This window comes from Sapajus apella, unplaced genomic scaffold, assembly GCF_009761245.1.
Source record: "Sapajus apella isolate SASKATOON/1434 unplaced genomic scaffold, GSC_monkey_1.0 scaffold62, whole genome shotgun sequence".
Lineage (NCBI taxonomy): Eukaryota > Metazoa > Chordata > Mammalia > Primates > Cebidae > Sapajus > Sapajus apella.
In genome coordinates, this window is record NW_022437002.1 from 19107143 (window position 1) to 19131556 (window position 24414).

At 41.0% G+C, this 24414-nt stretch overlaps 1 protein-coding gene across 1 annotated transcript in view; it reads left to right on the forward strand.

Annotated features, from left to right (window-relative positions):
* The window catches only part of LOC116529531 (cytochrome P450 4Z1), a 53804-nt gene extending 41663 nt beyond the window's left edge, over nt 1-12141 (forward strand). The window contains 5 exon segments of the mRNA XM_032247495.1: nt 1631-1749; nt 1752-1763; nt 9219-9283; nt 10307-10405; nt 11582-12141. Of these exon segments, the coding sequence (XP_032103386.1) occupies nt 1631-1749; nt 1752-1763; nt 9219-9283; nt 10307-10405; nt 11582-11749 (463 nt within the window). The 3' untranslated portion in view covers nt 11750-12141.
* The last annotated feature ends 12273 nt before the right edge of the window (nt 12142-24414 follow it).

Below are 24414 nucleotides of genomic sequence, written 5' to 3' on the forward strand. Positions count from 1 at the left end.
CAATTAAAAGCTATGCCATTGATATGGTAACTTTTCGCATCTCCAGTTAATTCTTTTAGCTAGGATGCCAACTTTGAACTCCCAACTCAAAGTAGCTAGATTCTTCAGGCACCTTCCCCCAGAGGGATTGCAATCTGATCTTTGTTCACATAGTCACAGGAAGCTACCCAAAGCACTTCTGAGCCTCTCAGCTCATCTTCTGCAATTGGCAAGCACCCAGCAGAATAGCATTTCTCATTCTCAGGATCAAATCCTGGCATCTCCAATCTTCATTCTCTACTGGGCCAACATCTCTCTACTATATTACTAGCTCTCTGATCTGCTTAAGTACACTGTGTGTGTGTGTGTGTGTGTGTGTGTGTGTGGTCCAAATTTTCTGGTTGTCATAGCAGGAGATTCGATCTGAATTACTTAGTCCACCATTACTACAAACAAAACTTATTACTTCATTATCTTTTTGTTTTTATTTATTTTTTTATTTATATTTATTTTTGAAATGGAGTCTCACTCTGTCACCAGGCTGGAGTGCAATGGCATGATCTCGGCTCACTGCAACCTCTGCCTCCCAGGTTCACATGATTCTCCTGCCTCAACCTCCCGAATAGTTGGGATTATAGGTGTGTGCCACTACCCCAGCTAATTTTTGTACTTTTGAGCAGAGACGAGGTTTCACTACGTTGGCCAGGCTGGTCTCAATCTCTTCACCTCGTGATCCGCCCACTTCGGCCTCCCAAAGTACTGGGATTACAGGTGTGAGCCACCGCACCTGGCCCTTTTTTGTTCAATTTTGATATCTGTGTCTTTTTTCTTTTAACTGTAACATTCTACCCGAAAATTACCAATTTTATCCACCTTTTCAATGAACCAATGTCTACCGTTGCTGACCTTGTTGACTCTTTCGCTTTTGCCTAGCTCATTGATTGCTACTCTTCCCTTAACTACTTTTTCTTCTACTTCTTTGCATTTATTTTGCCTTTCCTATACCTATTTCCAGGTGCATTCCTTTGCAGGCCCAGCCCAGCGCTGAGGGCGCTTTACCACAGTCCCCGCCTGTGGTGAGCCCTCGATTCTGACTCGTGTCTCCTTGCCTACTGCTCCGCGTCTGGTTTGCAGCGGAAGCATCAGCCATTACCTGCCCAGTTCTGTGAACTCCAGTCCTCTTTACAGTCTCCTCACAACTGAGTTATCTCATTGATGCTTTTAAGAATATTTTTTTAAGTTCCCTGAGTTTTTTCAGCGCTCCTAGTGAAGAAGATAGTCTGTATTCCTACTACAGTGCTATCAGAAATACTTATTCATTCATAGAAGAAATACTCTGGATATAAATACAACCCACAACTCTATCCGAATTTTCACAGATGTATGATATTGGCGGGAGCCCTGGAATAGGTATGTCTCAGGACAAGAGCCCTATATCTGTAGGAGAAAAAAAAACCCACACACAGTTACATGTGAAAAGTGGTTCATGTTAATATTTAGCTTTTCCTAAGACATACTTATACATCTGAAATCCTCCTTTGGGTAAAGAAAAATACCATTCTCAGTTACAAAAATGGAGAAAAGCTGGGCTTTCAGTGCAATGGCTAAGTGACCACACCTCCTTTTCCTTTCCTCCTGTGCTTCTATCCAGGGAACACCTGAGCCAGATACCTTACACCACAATGTGCATCAAGGAATGCCTCCGCCTCTACCCACCGGTAGCAAACATATCCCGGCTACTCAACAAACCCATTACCTTTCCAGTTGGACGCTCTTACCTGCAGGTCTTAAAACATTTTTTTTTAACAATACAGTTGTGCTTGGACTGAAATGTCTTAACACACTCATGTCTTTAACAGTTATTTGTCCTTAGAATCTGTGGAGCCTAGGGCCATTCTGATTTCCCAGAAAGGGAGAAAGAGGAGAGAGCTCTCAGGACTGTCAAAACAGGGACAGGATTACCAAGGTGAAAAGGTATAGAATCCTGCCATAAGGACTGAGGAGTTGGGGAGGGGGCCTTCATGAAGCATCACTTTATCACTGAACCTTAAAGGACTAGATTTATATAAGCAAATATGAGAGAGGCAGCATTGTGGGCAGAAAGAAAGAAGGGCAGACACAAAGCAGCAGACAGCTTGCCTTCTCCCTTCCCTCACGCACACCAGCAGGGCATGTCACTGGAGCAATTACTGTAATCCACCAGACTCCAGCATTCACAGAGGGAAATTTTGGACTACACCCAGAGTCGTGATGTACTCAGATCATAGAGCTTTCTGAAGGCCAGCCTTTTGTGTTCAGCCTTTCTGGATCAAACAGCAGATGGATTTAAGACATCAAAGCTGGTGGCATGATTATAGTTATTTTTTTAGAAAGCTAATACATTGGTGGGATGCAAGATGGATTGAATGATGACATTAGAGATATAAAGCAATGAGCCAGAATTTATTTTTGACCTATGTTGAGCTGTGTTTCTACAACTTCCTCCAATTTAACTGTCTTTCAAATACTGGATTTGATTGGGCATCTGTAGTAGTCTAATTAAATGTAGTAATATTTAATTGCTACTGGGCTACCATAGCTGCCCAATAGCAATTAAATGTTCATTTTCTACAAAATCAACTTTACTATTGAAATAACAAAAGCAAAAAATTATTTAGTACTTACTAGGGGCCAAGCATTGTTCTAGATGTTTTGCACGTATTAACTCATTTTATCCACCTATCCTCCTGCCCCCCAGTTCTACTGTGGAAATAGCAGTGTTATACACATTTTAGACAAACAGGGAGAAAAAGGTAAAACTTCATCTCTGGTAAATGGTGGAACTAGGACTTGAACCCAAGCAGTGGGACTCTACAGTCTGTGCTCTTAACTACTACACTGAAGCAAAATCTTAAGCTTTCTCTGGGATCTCTCCAGAGAAAGATCTTTGCTATCACAGGGATCTTTGCAATCATCTAGTGTCTAAAGAAGTTTCCTCTTTTCACTTCAGTGTTATTTTTCACACAGTATTTATTGTACTATGTATTACCTACATACTATTGCATCTATACACATAATATTCCACCCACCTAGTTGCTCAAACAAGACAGCTCAGAGTCAGCTTTTACTACCTTTTTCCTTATCCCTGCATTTCAATAATACCTAAATCCTGTCAATAAGCTCTGTTTTTTTTCAACATCAATAAAATGACTATTTATTGCTGCCTTCCAACACAAGAAAATTATTTTCTCTGCTTCTATTCTAGATCGCCTAAGCCCTGTAATCCACAGACCATTAAAATCCCCCTACCCATACAAAAGCTACAGGTTGAAAATGTGAGAATCAGCATGCCTTTTAATTTTTCCCATTCAGGGCCTTTCTGTTTCATGTTCCTTTCATTTTCCTGATCTTGTGGCTTTTGCTGCTGCAGGTAACTTTCTGTGCTTCAGATAGTTCTGCTGAGATACTGATGGATGTTAGCTGAAGAACTGGCTCCACCCTGGCTGACTCACTTCTAGGCTACTTATACATCATCTCTGGTCTCCTGCAGTCTCTGCCCTTTCCTCCAAGTGCCTTCAGGGGCTGCACCTTGATCTCCCTCAAGCCACAACAAGGGAACAGGAAGGGCACAAGCAGAGTTGCCTTCATCTCACTTTACATTCCTTTCTGCCACACCTTCTTGCCCTCCAGAGTTTTCAGGCCTTCACTGGACCACACATGCTCATCTGTGTCGTTTCCTGTTACCCTGTTTTCCTTCCTCCCCACTTCTCATACACACAGGCACGCCACAGCTTCACTTTCTTCACCCCCAGCTTGGATGCCTGGATTCATCACTCCAAGTTCCCCCTTGACAATGCCCTCAACTTCCTTGAATATTTCCCCTTTCTCTACTCTCATGCATCAGTAATTCAACCGGCATTAAATGCTTCTATACACTTTCTCTGCCCTGCTAATGGGCCCTTGAATGCAGCTATAGTACACCAAAATATGTGCAAATAGGTGCCTCATATCCGCCAGATTCGCCTCTTTCCCTCTATTACCCAGAAATCCTGTTTATTTCTCATTAGGAATTGGCAAATGAGTACCTCAAGTTATGAGTAAAATTTTGATGCCGCAAAAGAAATAGCACTCCAAGATAAATCCTTTCAGCAAGACACCCCTCTATAGAAGGGTGCAGCACACAGATGAAGCAATGATGGGCACACATTTGGGCAAGTGAGGAAAAAGCATACTTATGCCCGACAGGTGTTGGCCCTACTGCTGTGTCCCCTATTGGGTAGGGTTAGACCACACAAGCTAGACTAATCCCAATTGGCTATTTTAAAGAGAGCAGGGGTCGGAGCTGGAGTGGCAGGGTGGTTGGTTTGGTGGGCAGGACGGTTATGGGCGGGTCAGAGCAGGTGGCCAGGGGTGACCTAGGTCAAAGGAAAGTGACCAGAGCAGGTGACTGGAGCAGGGGACTGGGATGAGTCAGGATGGAGCCGGGGGCTGGGGAGAACAGATGTGAACGACTGATTAGAAACAGCAGAGAAGATTGTTTACTGGAACTACAAGGAAGTTAAACTTTTAAATGAAGGACAAATAACTTGAACATAATAACATACTGATTCTTTGAAATTTACAACTCATTGGATCCAACAGTTATATCCACCAGACCCACCTCCTTCCCTCTATTATCCAGAAATCCTGCTTTTTTTCTAAAAAGAGGCATGTTTATGATGTCTGCTTTCTCTCCCACACCTCACAGTATCACATACATTTTCATCAGTCTCCATCCGTTCCTGTGCCATGTCCCCATTCACTCTTGGCAAAAGACCTACCACATTATGTGTGCCCTTCTCTTCATTCACTGGCCCAACAATTGCCTACTAAATATCTGCTCTAGGCACTTTGCTTTGTTCTGAGCATAATGTGATAAGCAAAATGTCCAAAAGGAAGCATGTCATCTACCTTCTTCCCCTAAACCTGCTCCTCCTCCTAGATTGCTACATTAATGAATGGTACCACTGTCTGTGAGCAATTTTACGTGAGAAAGCTAGAAGTCATCCTCACACCTCCATCATCTTCCTTACCCAGGCAGTATCCAAGTCCTTGAATATCAGCTACCTCCTTCTCAACAACCTTGCTTCCACGGTCTCAGTTATTGCCTTTGTCAGTCTTTATCTGTCAGAGTCCCCTAATTTTTATATTTCCATACTTAGCTCTCTAAAAACCAGTCTACCACCCAAGAAAGCCACTTGGGTGGTTCTATTGCCACTCGTCCCTCCTAAGATCCTACTTATACACATACACTGAAGTACAAAAAGAAATAATCCCATAAAAGTGAAAAGAATGGAAGAAAGGTATTTAATAAACAAGAAGAGATTTTAATGAATTCAGGAAATTAGAAAACAGGATTGGGCTGCCAAATGAAACAAGAGGAGAAATTCCCACTTTTAAAAGGCAATGAGGGGGTGGCTGCAGAAAGACTTTCAGAGAGTAGAGGGTGGCTCTACTTTTTAATCCCACAGAAAAGATTTAGAAATTGTGGTCTTAATAAGCTTAGCAAGGCTGAGCTACTTTAGGAAAAGTGTATATTAATCACCTAAAAAAATAGTCAATCCTAAAAATCGTATTTTATCTTTTAAAAGTTAACTTTTAATTTAGAGCCTAGGGTACAATTAAAGACTCTTTATTCTGGCAGAGAAAAGGGGATGTCTGCTCTGCTGACAGATTGTGACCCAAATGATACACAGATAGCTGGGAGAGCAGTCACTTTTTTCTGGACAATGCAGATCCATTTTTACTTTTCACTAATATTATTAAGAAATATTTTGAGCCTTGCTCGGAATTACCTAGATTTGTGGAACAAGGAAATTGGCTAGAAAGACAGATTTAGAGAGAGGAAGGGGATAGATCCATTGGAGGCAGTCATTAATCTGCCTTTTTGAAGTTTTTTTTTTTTTTTTCCAGGGAATCTTCGCTGACATTGAGTTAGAGTCATTGAGGTGTTTTCAGATTTTCTACATGAAGAAAAAAAAAGATGGAAAACCATCAAAAGTTATGAATTCTGTTTTCTTTTTGTCCTAAGGCTCCATGGTGATTTAAGAGCTGAATGAAATAGAAAATGTTCCAAATTCTGTCTTTTTCTAATGTAATCTTGGTTCAACTATGTCATTTTGTTAGACAATGTACATGCTTTTTTATTATAATATACTCATGAGGTGTCAGTTAGATTCTCTGGATTAATAAACCCCATGCCGGGGGGGGGAAAATCCTTCAATAGCCAATAACAGACCTATTAATGGCCTAGTATATGCCCTGAATCTGATGGTCCAGTAAGCCTCAGTGGAGAGGGTGTGGCCCAAAAAAATGAGTGTTCTATGAAATCCCCTAAATAAATCACTAAACAGAACAAAACACAATGGGTTTTCTCCTATGTGCCACTCATGGGAGAGATCCATGGCAATGAATCAGCCACTCTGACAGTAAGCCAGAGTAAGCAGAAACTCCTAAGAAAGACAATAACTGACTTAGGAAATCAAAACTATCTCATCTGAGGGCACTGGCATGTGTCTATCATCCCAGCTACTCAGGAGGCTAAGGCAGGAGGATCACCTGAGCCCAGGAGTTTGAGGCTGCAGCAAACTATAATCACACCACTTCCTGCCAGCCTGGGCAACATAGTGAGACCCCGTCTCAAAAAGCTTTTTTTTCATTGACCACGATTTCAGACTCACCCAAAGGAGCTAATAATTGATGAGCCTGTGAACCATACTTCTTAGGTATTAGCAATTATTGAACTTCCATGGGCAGTCTGTTCTGATGATCTTGGTGAGACTTCCAGAAATTGTTCAAGAGAGAACAATGCTTCTGGAACCAAAAATTGAAAAGCGAAAGAATGTGTACTGCCAGGAAATAAACCTGATCCAACCGTAGAGGCTTAACTCTATGATTGAGGCTTGGGAGAGTTAAATAACATTGGGTTTTTGAAGCTCTAAACTTCAAAATCTCTGACCCATATTAAGAAAGCAAATTTGTTGAATGTCCTTGATTAGCCAGCAATATGTGGATTAATCACTTAGGAAGAATGTGTTAACAGTGATCTGGCCACTTGTTTTTTGAAAGTGGTCTTTGCTTCATGGATGCAGCACTGCGATGTTGTGCCAGTTGCCATTCTAACCCAAATCAGGTCTTTACCTCAGTGAGTAAGCTAAGTGGTCATATCAGGATTGGTGAAGTTCAAAACTTAGATTTCATGATGTTGAAAACCACAATTCATCGTGAACATAAGACACCCATGAGTGCAAATTTTAAAAAGGAACACACTTTCCTTTTTATGTATGCCAGCAACATTCCTTAAAGGTGACTGTATGCTGGGCCACAATTTTTTAAAGGCTTAATTACCAAAAGAGAAACATTACAAAATAGCATTCTTTAAATTAAGACAATAAAAATGGAAATTAGCAACAAAAATTTTTCAAAAGGTTCATTCATGTGGATTTTTTTTATCCATTAAAAACTATTGGGTTAAAGCAAAAATACAAAATAAAATCATGACCCTGAAAACTCTACATATCAGAATTAATGGTGTACCGCTAAAGCAGCATTTAGAAGAAAAGTTATAATGTTAAATACCAAATATTTTTATTAATAGAAGAATTAAACACTAATGTCAAAAACAACTGGAAATAAATCAGCTGGAAAAAGAATAAAAGAGTAAACTAAAAGAAAACAGGTGAATTAACAAAGGCGAAAGCAAAAGGTAATGGTGTGGAAAGCAGAACAGCTGCATAACTAGTCAAAAAATACGACAGCCAATGAGGGAGGGGCTGGTCAACATCGGAGACAAACCACTAACTAATATTACACAATTCTATGCATAGAGATTTGAAAAAACTAGATAATTTTATCATACGTAATTTACTAAAACTGATACTGGTAGAGATAAATAGTCTAAACATGCCAATTTTCATAGAACTAGAAAAAAATTTTAGAGCCCCTAAAAAGGAACCAGTCCTGTGCAGTTTTTCAGAAATGTTATCAAACCTTTAAAGACGATATAATCCCAGTAATACTTAACAGTTGTCCAGAGCATAGGAAAATTAAAAGTTAGAAAGTTATTTAAGGAAATATCACATTGATAACAAACCTACTAAAAATTGCACAAAAATATCTTTAGATAAATATCACTTATGTATATAAATATACAAATTTTAAATAAAATATTAGTAAACATAATCCAATGGTGCATCAAAATAAATATATTGGCTGGGCAGGTGGCTCATGCCTGAAATTCAAACACTTTGTGAGGCCAAGATGGGAGGATCACTTGAGCCTGGGCAACACAACAAGACCCCATCTCTATAAAAAGATAAAATAAAATAAAATAGTACATCATGGCCAAATAAGTAGATCATATTTCAAAGCTGCAAAGATTGTTCAATATTAGGAATCCATTAATATAATTTATTATATTTACAGATTTCAGGAGATGCCCATATCATCTCTGCCTTGATCAATGGATAGTCCATATCATGACAAAATATTACTTCAGTGCCATATTGGCACTATATCCCATATGGTTCTATGGCTCCAAAGTATAATAAAACCTCCTAAGTGACTGTCTAGGAAAGGCAAAACAAAGCAAAACAAAAGACAATACTCTCACTCTCTGCTTAAACTTCTCAGTGAACCATATTGGCTTCGACCTAAAAGCCTTAGCATGACCTCCTTGCCATTTTAAGGTACAAAACCAGCCAACTTCCCCAGGCTAATCTGTGGACACTTTGCTCCCTGAATCCTGTTATACAACCTCCCAGTCACCCAAAGTTGTCATGTCTTCTCAAGTATTAAAGCTTGGCTTCATGCTTTTTCATCTGCCTTTAATTCCTTTCTGAATCTTCTTTTCTTTCCCTGGTTTTCCCCTACTGATTTCATGATACTCAGCTCAGCAGGCCTCGCCTAAGCCTTTTCTCTTGTATATATCCAAAGGCTCTACACATGAGGTTCCCCTCAGAATTCCCCAAGCATGCCAGGCTTCCTTCTGACTTATTACTGTGTGTTGCAATTGCCTGTCTCTTCCAATGGAAGAGCTCCTTGAAGGCTGGAATAGATCTCACTGATCTCCACAGCACCCATTTAAGTGTCATCATCAGATGCTTCTTAAATGGTTAAGGAAATTATGAATGTAGAATTATTTCCTTGGTTATAAAATCTATGAATAGGCGTGAAAGAATCTTAGCTCATGCACTTATCTGCTTTTTCTTCTGTTTACTCAGGAATAGCCGTGTTTATCAATATTTGGGCTCTTCACCACAACCCCTATTTCTGGGAAGACCCTAAGGTATGATTTGTCCCAACTGCACCCAGTGGCATCTCTGATAGCACCAAGAGGGAAGAGAAGCATCTTCACAATCGAGGTAGGAGTTAGGATAACCATCCGTCAATTAGAAAAGCAAACCAGAACAAACCCTATGCTTGTAAAAGAAAAACATGTTTGCAATCTAATCACCAGTATTCTGTGATGATGCCTTATCAACAGAAGCATATCATCCTGTTTGGGGAAGTAGAGAGGATGTGATGAGTCGATTGACACCACACCGTTTAACCACCTTGCTCTCTGCTTTCATTCATGTCTGCAGTCAATCTAGTCACAGAGTTGTGAAGAGTATTGCAAATCACTTGTTACTGGTCATAATTAAAGTACCAAGATTATGAACACTTTGCTTTTCTTAAGATTTGAGCATATTTGAAGTTAATCCTCTAGGAATATTGCTCTCCTTCACACCCAGTGCTAACCTGAGAGTGAAAGGGGAGGGGGGCCTGGGAGAGAACAAACATGCTCCTGGGCTGCAAACCAGTGCTCAGACCAACCCCGCAGCCCGGGAGATACTAATCAGCAACGTCTCACAGAGACGCTGGGGCGGAAGCTGAACAACTTTAGCTGTGAATTGCCACCCCTTTCTTCTTTGCCCAAGTCCTTAGCTCAGTCCATTTGGAAACCAAGACAAATAGAAAAGATAACAATTTGATTCTTTGCCCATTTATATGACAGAAGCTTGTGTTTACTGTGAAGGGAAAATAATGAAGTCAGTATTTGGTCAAGTCGGATTGTCTTGATGATTTGCTGCTGCTTCTTACCATTGGGGCCTGTTTAATCTATCACTAGGTTATATAGTCTCTGCTTTCTCAGGATATATTTTAAGTGGTAGGCTTCTGGGGAATATCAAGCAGGACTGTAGTATCCAGATATTGTACGTTCCTAAAGTTAGCTTTGGAATTCTTTTAACAATATGCATGGGGTTTTCTTGTGTGGCGGGCGGGTGGGGTGGAGGGAACAGGACTGGGATCTTCTCGCTCATTACAGGTCTTTAACCCCTTGAGAGTCTCCAGGGAAAATTCTGAAAAAATACATCCCTATGCCTTCATACCATTCTCAGCTGGATCAAGGTAAAGACTCAAGCTGGTGAACTTGATGGAAATGTGTAACAGTGCTTGCCTCACAAGTGCTCATTCCCCTCGGGCCCTCATTTAGCTGACACTGCAGTTGCTCCCCATCATTTTACCTGGCTTGTCTTCTCTTGTGACCAGTGCATTCAGACAGTACCCTTTTGAGTCCCCAAAGGGACCAGTTACTGTTACAAAGAACAACTCTGGTCCTTGGCATATAGGCATGATTGATGAAGGCCATCCCCACAACAGGCCCAGAGACTACACTTAAACTTGCAGTGAACAAGTTGAGAATGCCACGTTGTTACAGGAACAAGGCAACATTGGCAGCTCCCAGCTTTTGTTCCTACAGAGAGCAATGTTGTTCTAAAATTCGAGTTTCCTTTTGGTGGAGTATGAGAGACACCTATTTACCAAATGACAATACGATCCACTGAGTATGCCAGGTTACTGTTGTCATGCCTAAGGCTTCACCTGCAAGACCTCTAAATAATAGTAAGAGGTGGCTTTTCTTTATCATGACATGAGGAAGGTTTTCTAGTTATATGAATCCTTCAGGATCAAATGTTGATACAGCTCACTACCACTTACTTGTAAGATGGGCCCAAAAATAATAGAACCAGAGTTTTCAGATCTTGACATTAGTGGACTTTCTGATCAGGGCTTACTTAACTTAAAAAACATTTACTGGATTCTGCCACGTTAGAAGTGGTTTAAAACATGGATCTTGGCTGGATGCGGTGGCTCATGCCTGTAATCCCAGCATTTTGGGAGGCCAAGGCAGGCAGATTACTTGAGATCAGGAGTTTGAGACCAGCCTGGACAACATGGTAAAACCCTGTCTCTACTAAAAATACAAAAATATTAGCTGGGCATCATGGAGTGCACCTGGCAAGTGCTCATTCCCTTCAGACCCTCAGTTAGCTGACACTGCATCTTTTAATCCCAGCTATTCAGGAGGCTGAGTCAGGAGAATCCCTTGAACCCAGGAGGCAGAGAGGCAGAGGTTGCAGTAAGCCAAGATAGCACCACTGAATTCCAGCATAGGCAACAGAAAAAACAAACAAACAAACAAACAAAAACATGAATCTTGTTTCTCTACAAAAATTGTTGTATATGGAAAGACTGGCTTATGTTCCTAATAACATATAAAGTCATTAGATGTCATTTTTTTCTTTCTTGGTATCCCCAGGAACTCATTGGGCAGCACTTTGCCATAATTGAGTGTAAAGTAGCCGTGGCATTGACTCTGCTCCGCTTCGAAGTGGCTCCGGACCACTCAAGGCCTCCCCAACCTGTTCGTCAAATTGTCCTTAAGTCCAAGAATGGAATCCACACATTTGTAAAAAAAGTTTCCTAATTTTAAGTCCTTTCATATAAGAATTAATGAGGCAATTTCCCTACCAAAAGAAGAATGAAAGGATAAATACAATACAAAATATATCCATATGGTTTTTTGACAAATTATATAATTAAAGATACTTCTGAATGGTTTTAACATCCATTAACAGTAATTCTGATTTTCTTGCTGAATCATTTAGACAGCCTTTTAGTGAAACCCACAAAAATACCTGAAAAAACTCAAGCTGACTTCCACTGCAAAAGAAAATTATTGGCTCATGTAACCAGTGGTAGGGTGGCTTTCAAGCATAGTTTGAGCAAGGCTTCACTCAATATCTGCATTACTTTTTATCTCTGCAAATATCGCATGATAGCTTTATTCTCAGTTATCTTTCCTCATAATAAAAAATATCTGCCACCTCTGAGCCTCACAGTCTCTCATTACACCCTGTAGGGAATGGATAAATTGATGACAGTGTATGAGAACGCCTAGACACTTAAGAGGAATTCTGAATACAGAAAAGCCTCGTATGTGAATTCCCATTTGGAATATTTAGAGGATACCATGCCCTAGGAACTCTTGCTCAACATGGAGTAAGGTAGCTACGGAATGTTTCAGCAGAGAGAGGGTCCACATAGAACAACCTGATCCCCCATGCTGGCGTTTGCCATAATAGAGACACAGAAATTCCCATATATCTGCAGTGGGAAACACAGAATTGTTAAGAGAGCCAAGAGTAATCACAAGAGAAATCATTATTAATCCAGGAGTGAGTGGCTGGAATTAAACTATGCTAAAGTCCATGCATCTTTTGAGGTTGTGGGGCAGGGGGGTGAAGAGTGTGGTTAAGATACCAAATAACTTAGCCTTTATCAAGCATGAAAAATAAATTTTTCAAACATAGTCACTAAGGAGTAGAAATAACATATATAAATTTGAAATCTGTAGAGAAAAATACAGAATAAGAAAAAATAGAATATAAAGAGCCAAAAAAGGCAATATATTCTCCCAAAAAGAATGCAAAAAAGAAGCATAGAAAAGGAAGCACAAAGTAAAATAGTAAAAACATATGCAAATACATCAATACTCAATGAGTGTGGATAGAAGAACTCACAAGTTAAGATGAAGTGGTTGTCAGATTGAATATTTTTTAATTCCGGACATTACTAAAACATAAGAATAAATTAGGCTGTGTGTGGTGGCTCACACCTGTAATCCCAGAACTTTGGAAGGCTGAGGAAGGTGGATCACCTGAGGTCAGGAGATCGAGACCAACCTGCCATAATGGCGAAACCCTGTCTCTACTAAAATATAAAAATTAGCTGGGCATGATGGCAGGCACCTGTAATCCCAGCTACTCAGGAGGCTGAGGCAGGAAAATTGCTTGAACCCAGGAGGCAGAGGTTACAGTGAGCTGATTGTGCCGTTGCACTCCAGCCTGGGGGACAGGACAAGACTCCATCTCAAAAAATAAAAATAAAAAGACCATAAAATTATTAAAAGTAAAAAGATGGTAAGTATATGCCCGAAAAATACTAATGGAATCAGAGTAGCTATATTAGTATTAAATAAAATAGATGAAATAAAAACAAAACATTATCAGTGATAGCCATTACATGTGATTCACCACATAAACAGAATTAAAAACAAAAACCAGATATCATCTCAAAAGATGCAGAAAAAGCTTTTGATAAAATCTAACATCCCTTCATGATAAAAACCCTCAACAAACTAGACATTGAAGAAACATACCTCAAAATAATAAGAGCCATCGATGACAAACCCACAGCCAACATCATACTGAATGGGTAAAAGTGAGAAGCATTCCCCCTGAGAACTGAAACAAGACAAGGATGCCCACTCTCACCACTCCTATTCAACGTAGCGCTGACAATCCTAGCCAGAACAATCAGGCAACAGAAAGAAATAAAAGGCGTCAAAATAAGAAGTCAAACTATCTCTCTTCACAGATGATGTGATTCTATACCTAAAAAACCCTAAAGACTCTGCCAAAAGGCCCCTGGAACTGATAAATGATTTCAGTAAAGTTTTGGTAAACCAAATCAATGTGCAAAAATCGGTAGCAATACACCAATACATCCAAGCTGAGAGACAAATCAAGAACACAATCCTTATACAATAGCCACAAAAATAATAAAATACCTAGGAATATATCTAACCAACTATGTGAAAGAGCTCTACAAGGAGAACTATGAAATGCTGCTGAAAGAAATTGGAGATAATACAAACAAATGGAAAAACATTCCATGCTCATGAATTGGTAGAATCAAAACTGTTAAAATGACCATACTTTCCAAAGCAATGTACAGATTCAGTGCTATTCCTGTCAAGTCAGCAATGTCCTTTTTCACAGAAATAGGAAAAAACTATTCTAAAATCCATATAGAACCATAAAAGAGCCTGAATAGTCAAAGCAATCCTAAGCCAAAAAAAAAAAAAAAAAAGCAAGAAGCATCACATTACCCACTTCAAACTATACTATAAGGCTGCAGTAGCCAAAATAGCATGGTACTGGTACAAAAATAGACACATACATCAATGGAACAGAATAGAGAGCCCAGAAATAAAGCCCTACACCTACGACCTTCTGATCTTCAACAAGCTTGACAAAATAAGCAGTGGGGAAAAGACTCCCTGTCCACTAAATGGTGCTGGGATAACTGGCTATCCATATGCTGAAGAATGAAACTGGACCCTACCTATCACCTTACACAAAAACTAACTCAAGATGGATTAAAGACTTAAATGTAAGACTTCAAATTATAAAAATTCTAGAAGAAAAGCCTAGGAATATAACCTCCATATCAGTCCTGGCAAACAATTTATAACTAAGTGCCCAAAAGAAATTGTGACAAAAACAAAAATTGCTAAGTAGGACCTAAGCAAACTAAAGAGCTTCTACTTAGCAAGAGAAACAATCAAGAGAGTAAACGGGCAACCTACAGAATGGGAGAAAATATTTGCAAACTATGCGTTCGACAGAGGTCTAACATCCAGAATCTATAAGGAGTTTAAACAAATCAACAAGCAAAAAACAAAAAGCTCCATGAAAAAGTGGGCATGTATGTCTTCTTTAGAAAAGAAGACAAAGATGTGGCCAACAAGCATATGAAAAAAAAAAAAGCTCAGTATCACTGATCATCGGAGAATGCAAATCAAAACCACAATAAGATACCATCTCACACCAGTCAGAATAGCTTTTGTTAAGAAGTCAAAAAATAACAGATGTTGGTGAAGCTGCAGAGAAAAAGGGACACATAGACTGTTGGTAGGAATGCAAATTAGTTCAGCCACTGTGGAGAGCAGTTTGGAGATTTCTCAAAGGACTAAGAGTTGAACTACCATTCGACCCAGCAATCTTATTACTAGGTATACACCCAAAGGAAAAATAATTGTTCTACCAGAAGGACCCATGCACCAATGTTCATCACCATGCTTTCACAATAGCAAAAGCATGGAATCAATGCAGATACCCATCAATGGTGGACTGGACAAAGAAAATGCAATATATATACCCAATGGAATACTGTGCAGCCATAAAAAGAACAAGATCATGTCCTTTGCAACAACATGGATGCAGCTGGAGGCCATTATTCTAGCTAACACATAAACAGAAAACCAAATACCACATGTTCTCATTTATAATTGGGAGCTAAAGATTGGGTACACATGAACATAAAAATGAGGAACAGACACTGGGGACTATTACAGGGGATAGAGAAAGAGAGGGACAAAGGCTGAAAAACTACCTATTGGCTACTATGCTCACTATCTGTCATCATACCCCAAACCTAAGCATCACACAGTATACCCAGGTAACAAACATGCACTATACTACGAGGCTACAGTAGCCAAAGCAGCATGGTACTGGTACAAAAATAGGTAGACCAATGGAACAGAATACAGAGACTGGAAATAAAGGCACACACCTACAACCTTCTTTCATTTGACACGAAATGAAAGTGGACCCACAGGAAGAAACAAAGACCATCAGATGCATACCTACACACATATAAACATATGTGTATATATATACATATACACAGAATAACTTTTAAATCTTATTCTCTTAATTTCATTGAACAATATGTGACTGTTTAAAGAAAAAAATAAAACTATTGTTGTGCCTATTATATATGTCTACATATTATATATAATAATATAAGTATTTAAACTTGAAATGGACAAAGGTTGGGAATGCGGCCTTGGTACAAAAAACACCTGATACTTTTGACTGGTACAAAAATAGACAGGTAGACAAATGGAACAAAATAGAGAAACCAAAAATAAAGTCACACACCTACAACGTTTTTTCATTTAACACCAAATGAAAGTGGACCCACAGGAAGAAATGAGGACCGTCAGATAAAATATATTTGATATTACCAATAATAGTAAGGACATGAAAAAGAGGAAATGGAAATATACTGTTGTAAGTTTGCTATATTTTACCTGAAATAATTTAATACACGCTTAAGAAGGTGTGAAATCAGTTAAACTGCATATTGTAATCCCTAAAGCAACCACTAAAAAGTAATGCAAAAAAAGAGAACTAATAAATCAGCTGACAAACTAAAATGAAATACTGAAGAATGCTTGATTAACACAAATGAAGGCATGAAAGGAGAAATAAGGAAATATATGGTGACAAGATGAGACGAATAGAAAAAAATAGCAAAACAGCAGACCTGAATTCAACCACATCAATAATTACGTTAAAGATTACTAAACTAACCACTCTAATCAAAGAAAGAGGTTGATGGACTGGATCTTTTAAAAAGTGGGGACTGACTGCTTATGTGTTATACTCAAGAGAGGAACTTCAAATAGAAAGACACAAATATTATAATAAAGACATCAGCAGTCTCAGCTACTCGGGGCCCGAGGCAGGAGAATTGCTTGAACCCAGGAGGCAGAGGTTGCAGTGAGCCAACATTGTGCCACTGTACTCCAGCCTGGGCAACAGAGCAAGACTGCATCTCAAAAAAAAAAAAAAAAAAGAAAGAAAAGGGGGAAAGAGGGAAGCAGAGTAACTGACAAAGAATACCCCAGCCAAGCAATCAAGGTGAACGTTAACAACCATAAGTGATGCTGATAGTAAGTATGCCTGGTATCTCTGTAGTCATCCTCCCAACAACCTACAACCTTAGTCTAATGAGAAAAAACACCAAATTGCAGTAGTGGACATCCTACAAAATACCTAACCCACACGCCTCAAAACTGTCAAGGTCATCAACAACAAGGAAAGTGTGAGAAACTGCCACAGCCAAGAGGAGCCTAAGGGGATTCGATGACAACTAAATGTGACATGATATCCTGAATGGGCTCTTAGAGCAGGAAAAGGAACTTAAGTAAAAGCAAAGGAAATCTGAAAAAACTACAGACTTCAGTGAATAGTAAAATAACAATACTGGTTCATTAATTGTAACAAATGTACCATATTAAGATAACACATCAATAACAAGGGAAACTGGACGCAGGGTATATGGGAATTCTGTACTACCCTCTTAGTTTTCTGTGTCTCTAAAACTGTTCGTGGCAGGGTATGATGACTCACACTTGTAATCCCAGCACTGGGGGAGGCTAAGGCAGGTGGATTGCTTGAGCCCAGGAGTTGGAGACCAGCCTCGGCAACATGGTAAAACCCAGTCTCTACAACACATTAGCCATGGTGGCACATGCCTGTAGTCCCAGCTACTCAGGAGGCTGAGGTGGGAGGATTGCTTGAGCCTGGGAGGTCAATGCTGCAGTGAGCCATGATTGCACCAATGCGCTCCAGCCTGGGCAACAGAGTAAGATCCTGTCTCAAAAAATAAATATATATAAATAAATAAACTGTTCTAAAAATATAGTTTATTTTTAAATCCTACACACACACAAAAAAAAAAAAAGCTACAAAAACTAATAAATGAGTCAAGAAAGTTTCAGGATAGAAGAAAGTTGTGAAGTGAAACATTCACTCAGCAGGATTAGGATGTTTAAATCCTGCACATTCCGAAAATTAGACTGGCTTTTGACTGGCTCCTGGGAGACAACCTCTGAGCCCCATCTTGCCAGAAAAGAGTGTCTGCATGCCTGGGCCACACCAACAGTCTATGCTAACCGTGTGATTTATGGGGGCGGCCGTCGGCCATGCTCATCAGTTTGCCTAAGCAAGGGCTGGGCACTGAGTAACTAAAGTCAGTCCCACAGATGCTCCAATCTTACATGACAGACTCCCAGTGAAAAAAAAAAAAAAAAAAAAAAACACCCTGGACACCAAGGCTTGGGTGAGCATCCCTGGTTGGTCATATTTTATATGTATTGTCTCATATCATTGCTGGGAGAATTAAGTGTTGTTCATATAACTCCATCAGGTAAAGACTACTGGAATCTCACTTCTGGTCTCTCCTGGACACCCACTATACACTTTTTTCTTTTGCTGTTTTTAGTCTGTATCTTTTCACTGTAATAAACTGTAATTATGAGTGTAACAGGTATTTAAAATTCTGTGAGTCCTTCCAGGCAATCTTCAAACCTTAGAGTGATCTTGAGGACCCCGACACTAAGATTAATATACAAAAATCAATTGTATCGGTACGTAATAGTAATGAACATCTATAAAATGATATTAAAAACAAAATTCCATTTATAGTAGCACCAAAAAGTACAATATATGTAGGAATAAATGTTATAAAAATATATTCAAAGCCTATAGACAAAGCCAAACTGCAAAGCATTGCTAAATAATTCCAGAATTTGGCCAGGCATGGTAGTTCATGCCGTAATCAATTTCAGCACTTTGGGAATCAATTTCAACCAAGACAGGCTGATCACTTGAGGCCAGGAGTTTGAGACCAGCCTGTCTCTACTAAAAACACAAAAATTAAATAAAAATTTTAAAAATTAAAAAACAGGGCCGGGCGCGGTGGCTCAAGCCTGTAATCCCAGCACTTTGGGAGGCCGAGGCGGGTGGATCACGAGGTCAAGAGATCGAGACCAGCCTGGTCAACATGGTGAAACCCCGTCTCTACTAAAAATACAAAAAATTAGCTGGGCATGGTGGTGCGTGCCTGTAATCCCAGCTACTCAGGAGGCTGAGGCAGGAGAATTGCCTGAACCCAGGAGGCGGAGGTTGCGGTGAGATTTCCACCCCCAAGGCGGAAAAAAAAAAAAAACTTAACTAAAAAAAAAAAAAAAAAAAAAAAAAAAAAAAAAAAATTAAAAAACACACAAAAATTAGTCCTACAGGGTGGCGCATGCCTCTAATCCCAGCTACTTGGGAAGCCAAGACATGAGAATTGTTTGAACCCAAGAGGAGGAGGCTGAAGTGAGCCAAGATTATGCCACTGCACTCCAGCCTAGGTGACAGAGTGAGACTGTTTCTCCATGAAAAATAAAAAATAAAATATAAAAATGAAGGAAAAATAACAATTACAGAATTCCCATTTCACTCTTTATATAGATGAAACTCTTTGATGAGATACTGTGTCTTTCCCTCAATCTTCTAAAACACATTAATCATGGTTGTTTTAATGTTTCTGTCTGAATATTCAATATTGGTTTCTCCTGTGGGATTATTTCTGTAGTCTGCTTTGGTTTTTCTTTGGCTTTTGGTGAATTGGCCACCACGCCTGCTGATTTCTTATTAAATGCTGAACATTGTGTGTGGGGGATCATAAAGACTCTGGTTGCTGTTACCTTTAGCTAAAGAGAATCAAATTATCTTCTGGCAGAGCCCCACAATGTGGTCGACAGGAGGTAGGCAATTTGGGCACTGGATTTTCTTTTGGTGTTTGCAGACTGCTTTGCTTTACAGTAGTTTTAATTATACTGTACATTTATTTCGTTCCATTTCTTTCTATGTCAGAGCCCAAAGAAGCTCTAAAGGGCAATCATAGGGGTTGGAGTTTCAGGCACATGTAAGGAAAAGGGCCAATAGACACAGATGAACGTGTTTGTGATGTGGTCTTCATCTCTCTTTCCAGGACAAATGGAAGAAGACCATTGTCCAGACACACATGGCCTTCTGCACACATTTCCCAATGACCCTGAACACCATTATGAGGTGTACCTTCAGTCACAAGGTATCCATTCAGACTGCTTTCACAAAATGCCATACACTGGATGGTTTGTAAGCAACAGAAACCTAATGCTCACAGTTCTGGAGGCTGGACGTCTGAGATCAGGGTGCAGCATGGTCAGGTTATAGTGAGGACTCTCTTCAGGTCTGCAGACCGCTGTCTTCTCGCTGTGTCCTCACATGACAAAGAGAGCAAGAGAGCTCTCTGGGGTCCCTTTTATAAGGACACTAATCTCATTTATGAGGGCTCCATCCTCGTGACCTAATTTTTTCCCAAAGGCCCCACCTTCTGATAACATCACACTGGGTGCTAAGATTTAAACACGTGAATTTGAGGGGAACACATACATTCAGTCCTTAACACCAGGGCAGTGCCCAAGTGAGCAGGTTATGAGTAAAGGACAAGAAATAAACTCATTCACCATCAGTCATTTCATCCATTAGCATGCCACTCCACCTCTTCTCTTCCGGAACCCTTAGACTCCTGCCCAGAGGTGGTGTCTGATATTACCAAACTAATCCACCTTCACCAGAATACTTTCCCGCATCACAACGACCTGGTTTACAAATTTAGCCGTCAGAGCTTCCATTTTAATAAAGATTTCCAGGTTGCCATGACCACACAGGCTTGTCATGGGATTTGCATTGCCTGAGACCTCTATAAAACAATCAACTGCCTAAGACACAAACCCTGGAGATGGGTGCTTTCACTGTGGTGGCTGGGCAAAATATGGCGTAGAGGTAGTCCTGAAGAAATCAATGGTAGTAAACTTGAGGTAAGAAAAGGCCAGTTCTAGAATCCCAAACACCTGACTTCTAGCCAGGGCTCTATCTGCACCAGACTGGCCAACATAGTGAAACCTTGTCTCTACTAAAGATACAAAAATTAGCCAGACATAGTGCCATGCACCTGTAATCCCAGCTTCCCAGCTACTCGGATGGCTGAGGCAGGAGAATCGCTTGAACCCAGTGCCATTGCACTCCAGCCTGGGTGACAAGGCTGTCTCAAAAAAAAAAAAAGATATTGGGAGCAATACAGAGAACAGGAACTGGTATTAAGCATGGCTAAAGCAATAAACTTTGTGAACAAGCTTTTGGAAAGTGTTCTGCCTCTAAGCAAACTACAGTCCACCACCACACCCAGGCCCCTCCACACACACGGTTAACACTGTCGTGGAATTGATTAAGTGTAAATGGATTCAATCCTTAAGGAAAACAATAGAAAGCATGTACCTTACGAGAGCCTCGGAAATGCTCATATTCGTTGGTGGAGTGGTTGAATCTCCATCTCCTGAAAGTTGGTCCTATAAAAAATGGTCATTGCTTCAGTACTTTGATGTAAGTAGCACAAGGATCAGGGTCAAGCAGGCAGAGACAGAGGCAGAGAGCAGAGAACCATGAGGAGTGGCCAAGGACCAGTGCCCTTACCCCCAGCCCAAGCCAGGACAGGAACTGGAGTAGAGGGAAAGAGGACCAGGAGCACAGCCAGCCAGGATGCTTGGTAGGGGTTTAGGGAAGGGGGAGGCTTGTGCTTTCCAGGCAGATGGGAACCCTCTGGGCTCACCCAGCCCAGCTGGGTTGCAAACTAAATCTAAACCCTAACCAAATTGCAGACTATTTTGAGACTCTACCCTACGAAATAAAGAATGACCTTTGAGAAGAGATAAAACTATGTTTAAGACCCTCAGCTGGGCGAGGTAATGGGGGTGAGCATAGAGTGGACAATGGTTGGTGGGCAATGGGAATGGGCAATGATTGACAGGCAGGTGGCCGTGCATGGCAACCATGGGTCTAAAGCACACTAGGTCTTAAGCTAGGACTTTACACTGGATGGTCACCACAAATACAAAGTAGATCCTGAGGCCTAAGGAGGCTAGGTGGTTCTCCCAAGGTCATGCAACTGATGTAAGTGGCTGAGCTGGTACTGGCTAACCCACATTCATTCATTCAGCAAACATTGAGTACTTATTCTATGCAGCCGCTATGCCACTTGTCCTGAGAACATTCCACCCTCCAATTGCTGAGGGTGAGGGGTAGTAAAAGAGGTCAGGGAGATGCCCCAAAGAAGGTGTGGCTAGCAGAAGGAAAAACATGAACAACAGGGCATGGAGATGTGTGGTGAGGGAGGGGAGGCGAGGCAGAAGCTCCAGCGGTAGTCTGTTGACAGCGCTGGAAAGAGAGAAGGAAGCGGAGTCATCTAGTGGCTGTTTGAGATATTGCAGGCAAGGAAAGGAAATTCACGATGGCTGTCATTCATTCACTGGGCATACTATATGCTTTCTTTACATCCGTTAACTCATGTACTCTTCACCACAACCTCATAAGATGGGCCTCATTTTCCTTCTAAGGCACATCACACTAATATAAAATTGGCAGGATGGGATTTGCTCAGGAAAATTTGGCTTCAAGCTCACGCACATAACCACTAAGCGACACCTGCCTTAAGGAGTTTAGAGTCCTGTCGCAGGTGTGAATGGCTGGATTCTGGCAGGAAAGGTCTCCCTAGCTGTAGTGAAGAGGAAAATTTGGGGGTAAAAATGAAAACAAGAAGGGGTTAACAATGCAAACATCCAGGCAAGATTGAGGCTTGAAGCAGCGGAACTGGGAGTAGCAGTGGAGGGAGTTGTGTTGGAAAGTGAAACACAGTGGGGCTGAAGGAGAGGGGAATTCTGGGTGACTCCCATATCTCTGGTCTGGGTGAATGGGTGCCACTTACAGGAACAGAGGACTGAAGTTGGTGAAAGATCAAGAATTCCACTGTGGACCTGAGGTGCCCGTGGAGCTGTGCAGGAGGCAATGGAGCTGAAGGCGCTGATGTGGAAGCTGATACGTCACTGGCAGCAGCGTGAGTGCAGGGGACAAGGTCTCCATGTCAACACATAGCTCTTGGGGACCTCCTGTATTCCAGGACTATGCAGGACACTTGCACATTGCAATAAGCAGGTGTATGTGGTCTTTGCCTCACAAAGTTCAGAGTTCACCATCTAGTTCAGAAAGATGGGTGCCATGACCAGGGTGAGCCTGCAGGCTGTGGGCAGGTGGTCAGGAAAGCTTCCCAGAGAAATGGTGGTTATCCTATTATACTGAGAGCAGAAGAATCAGATAGACCATCATACCTTTCAATAGGGAGCTGGACAGTAGTGTCTTTGGTCTCAGCAGAGTGTTGGAGAGGGCGACGGGGTTACAGGCACTGAGTAGTGAGTGGGAAGGGTGGAGGTGGACAGAGAAAATGCCAACCACTCCTCCGAGATGCTTGACAGGGTCCCTCCCCACTTTCCCACATGCGTGTTTCCAAAAGGACTGCATGCTCTGCAAAGACAAACACTGTTTCTTCTTTATCTCTCCATCTCACATACACACACACACACATACTCCAAAGAGTACCCTATGCTGGGGTAGAATTCGTGATAGATTTAAAGTCAGAAGGCCAGGGTTCAATGCCACTGGCTGGCTATGCCACTTTGAGCAAATCACCTTTCGCTCTCTGAGTCTGCATTTTTTCCTCTAAAACATGGGCTCGATTGTAACCACCTGATAGGATCATTGTGAGGCGCCAGTCAGAAAGTGTCCTACACACCACGCAGCAGCCCCCAGCTTCAGCGTAGAAAACAGCACCAGCAAATGTAAATTAGCTCAACCATTGGGGAAGGCAGTGTGGTGATTCCTCCAAGAGCTAGAACCAGAAATACCATTTGACCCAGCAATCCCATTACTGGGTGTATAACCAAAGGAATAAATCATTCTATTATAAAGATACATGGGGTCATGTGTGGTGGCTCATGCCTGTAATCCCAGCACTTTAGGAGGCCCAGGCAGGCTGATCACCTGAGGTCAGGAGTTCAAGACCAACCTGACCGATGTGGTGAAACCCCATCTCTACTAAAAATGCAAAAAAATTAGCCAGTCATGGTGGCATGCCCCTGTAGTCCCAGCTACTCAAGAGGCTGAGGCATTAGAATTGCTTGAACCCAGGAGGCCGAAGTTACAGTGAGCACAGATTATACCTTTGCACTCCAGTCTGGATGACAGAGTGAGAAGACTCTGTCTCAAAAAAATAAATAAATAAATCATGATACATGCAAGGGTATGTCCATTGCAGCACTATTCACAATAGCAAAGACATGGAATCAACCCAAATGCCCATTAGTGATAGACTGGATAAAGAAAATGTGGTACATATACACCATGGAATACTATGCAGACATAAAAACGATCATGTCCTTTGCAGGAACATGGATGGAGCTGGAGGCCATTTTCCTCAGCAAACTAACCCAGGAACAGGAAACCAAACACCACATATTCTCACTTATAAGTGGGATCTGAACAGTAAGTACACATGGACACAAGGAGGGGAACAACACACCCTGGGGACTACTTAGAGTCGGATGGGGAGAGCATCAGGATAAACAGCTAACACATGCTGGGCTCAGTACCTAGGTGATGGGTTAACAGGTGCAGCAAACCACCATGGCACATTTTTACCTATGTAACAAAACCGCACATCTTGCATATGTAGCCTAGAACTTAAATTAAATTAAAATTAAAAAGAAAACAGTGCCACCATCATCATTGTGTTTGAATGGAAGGAAAGCTTCTTCCC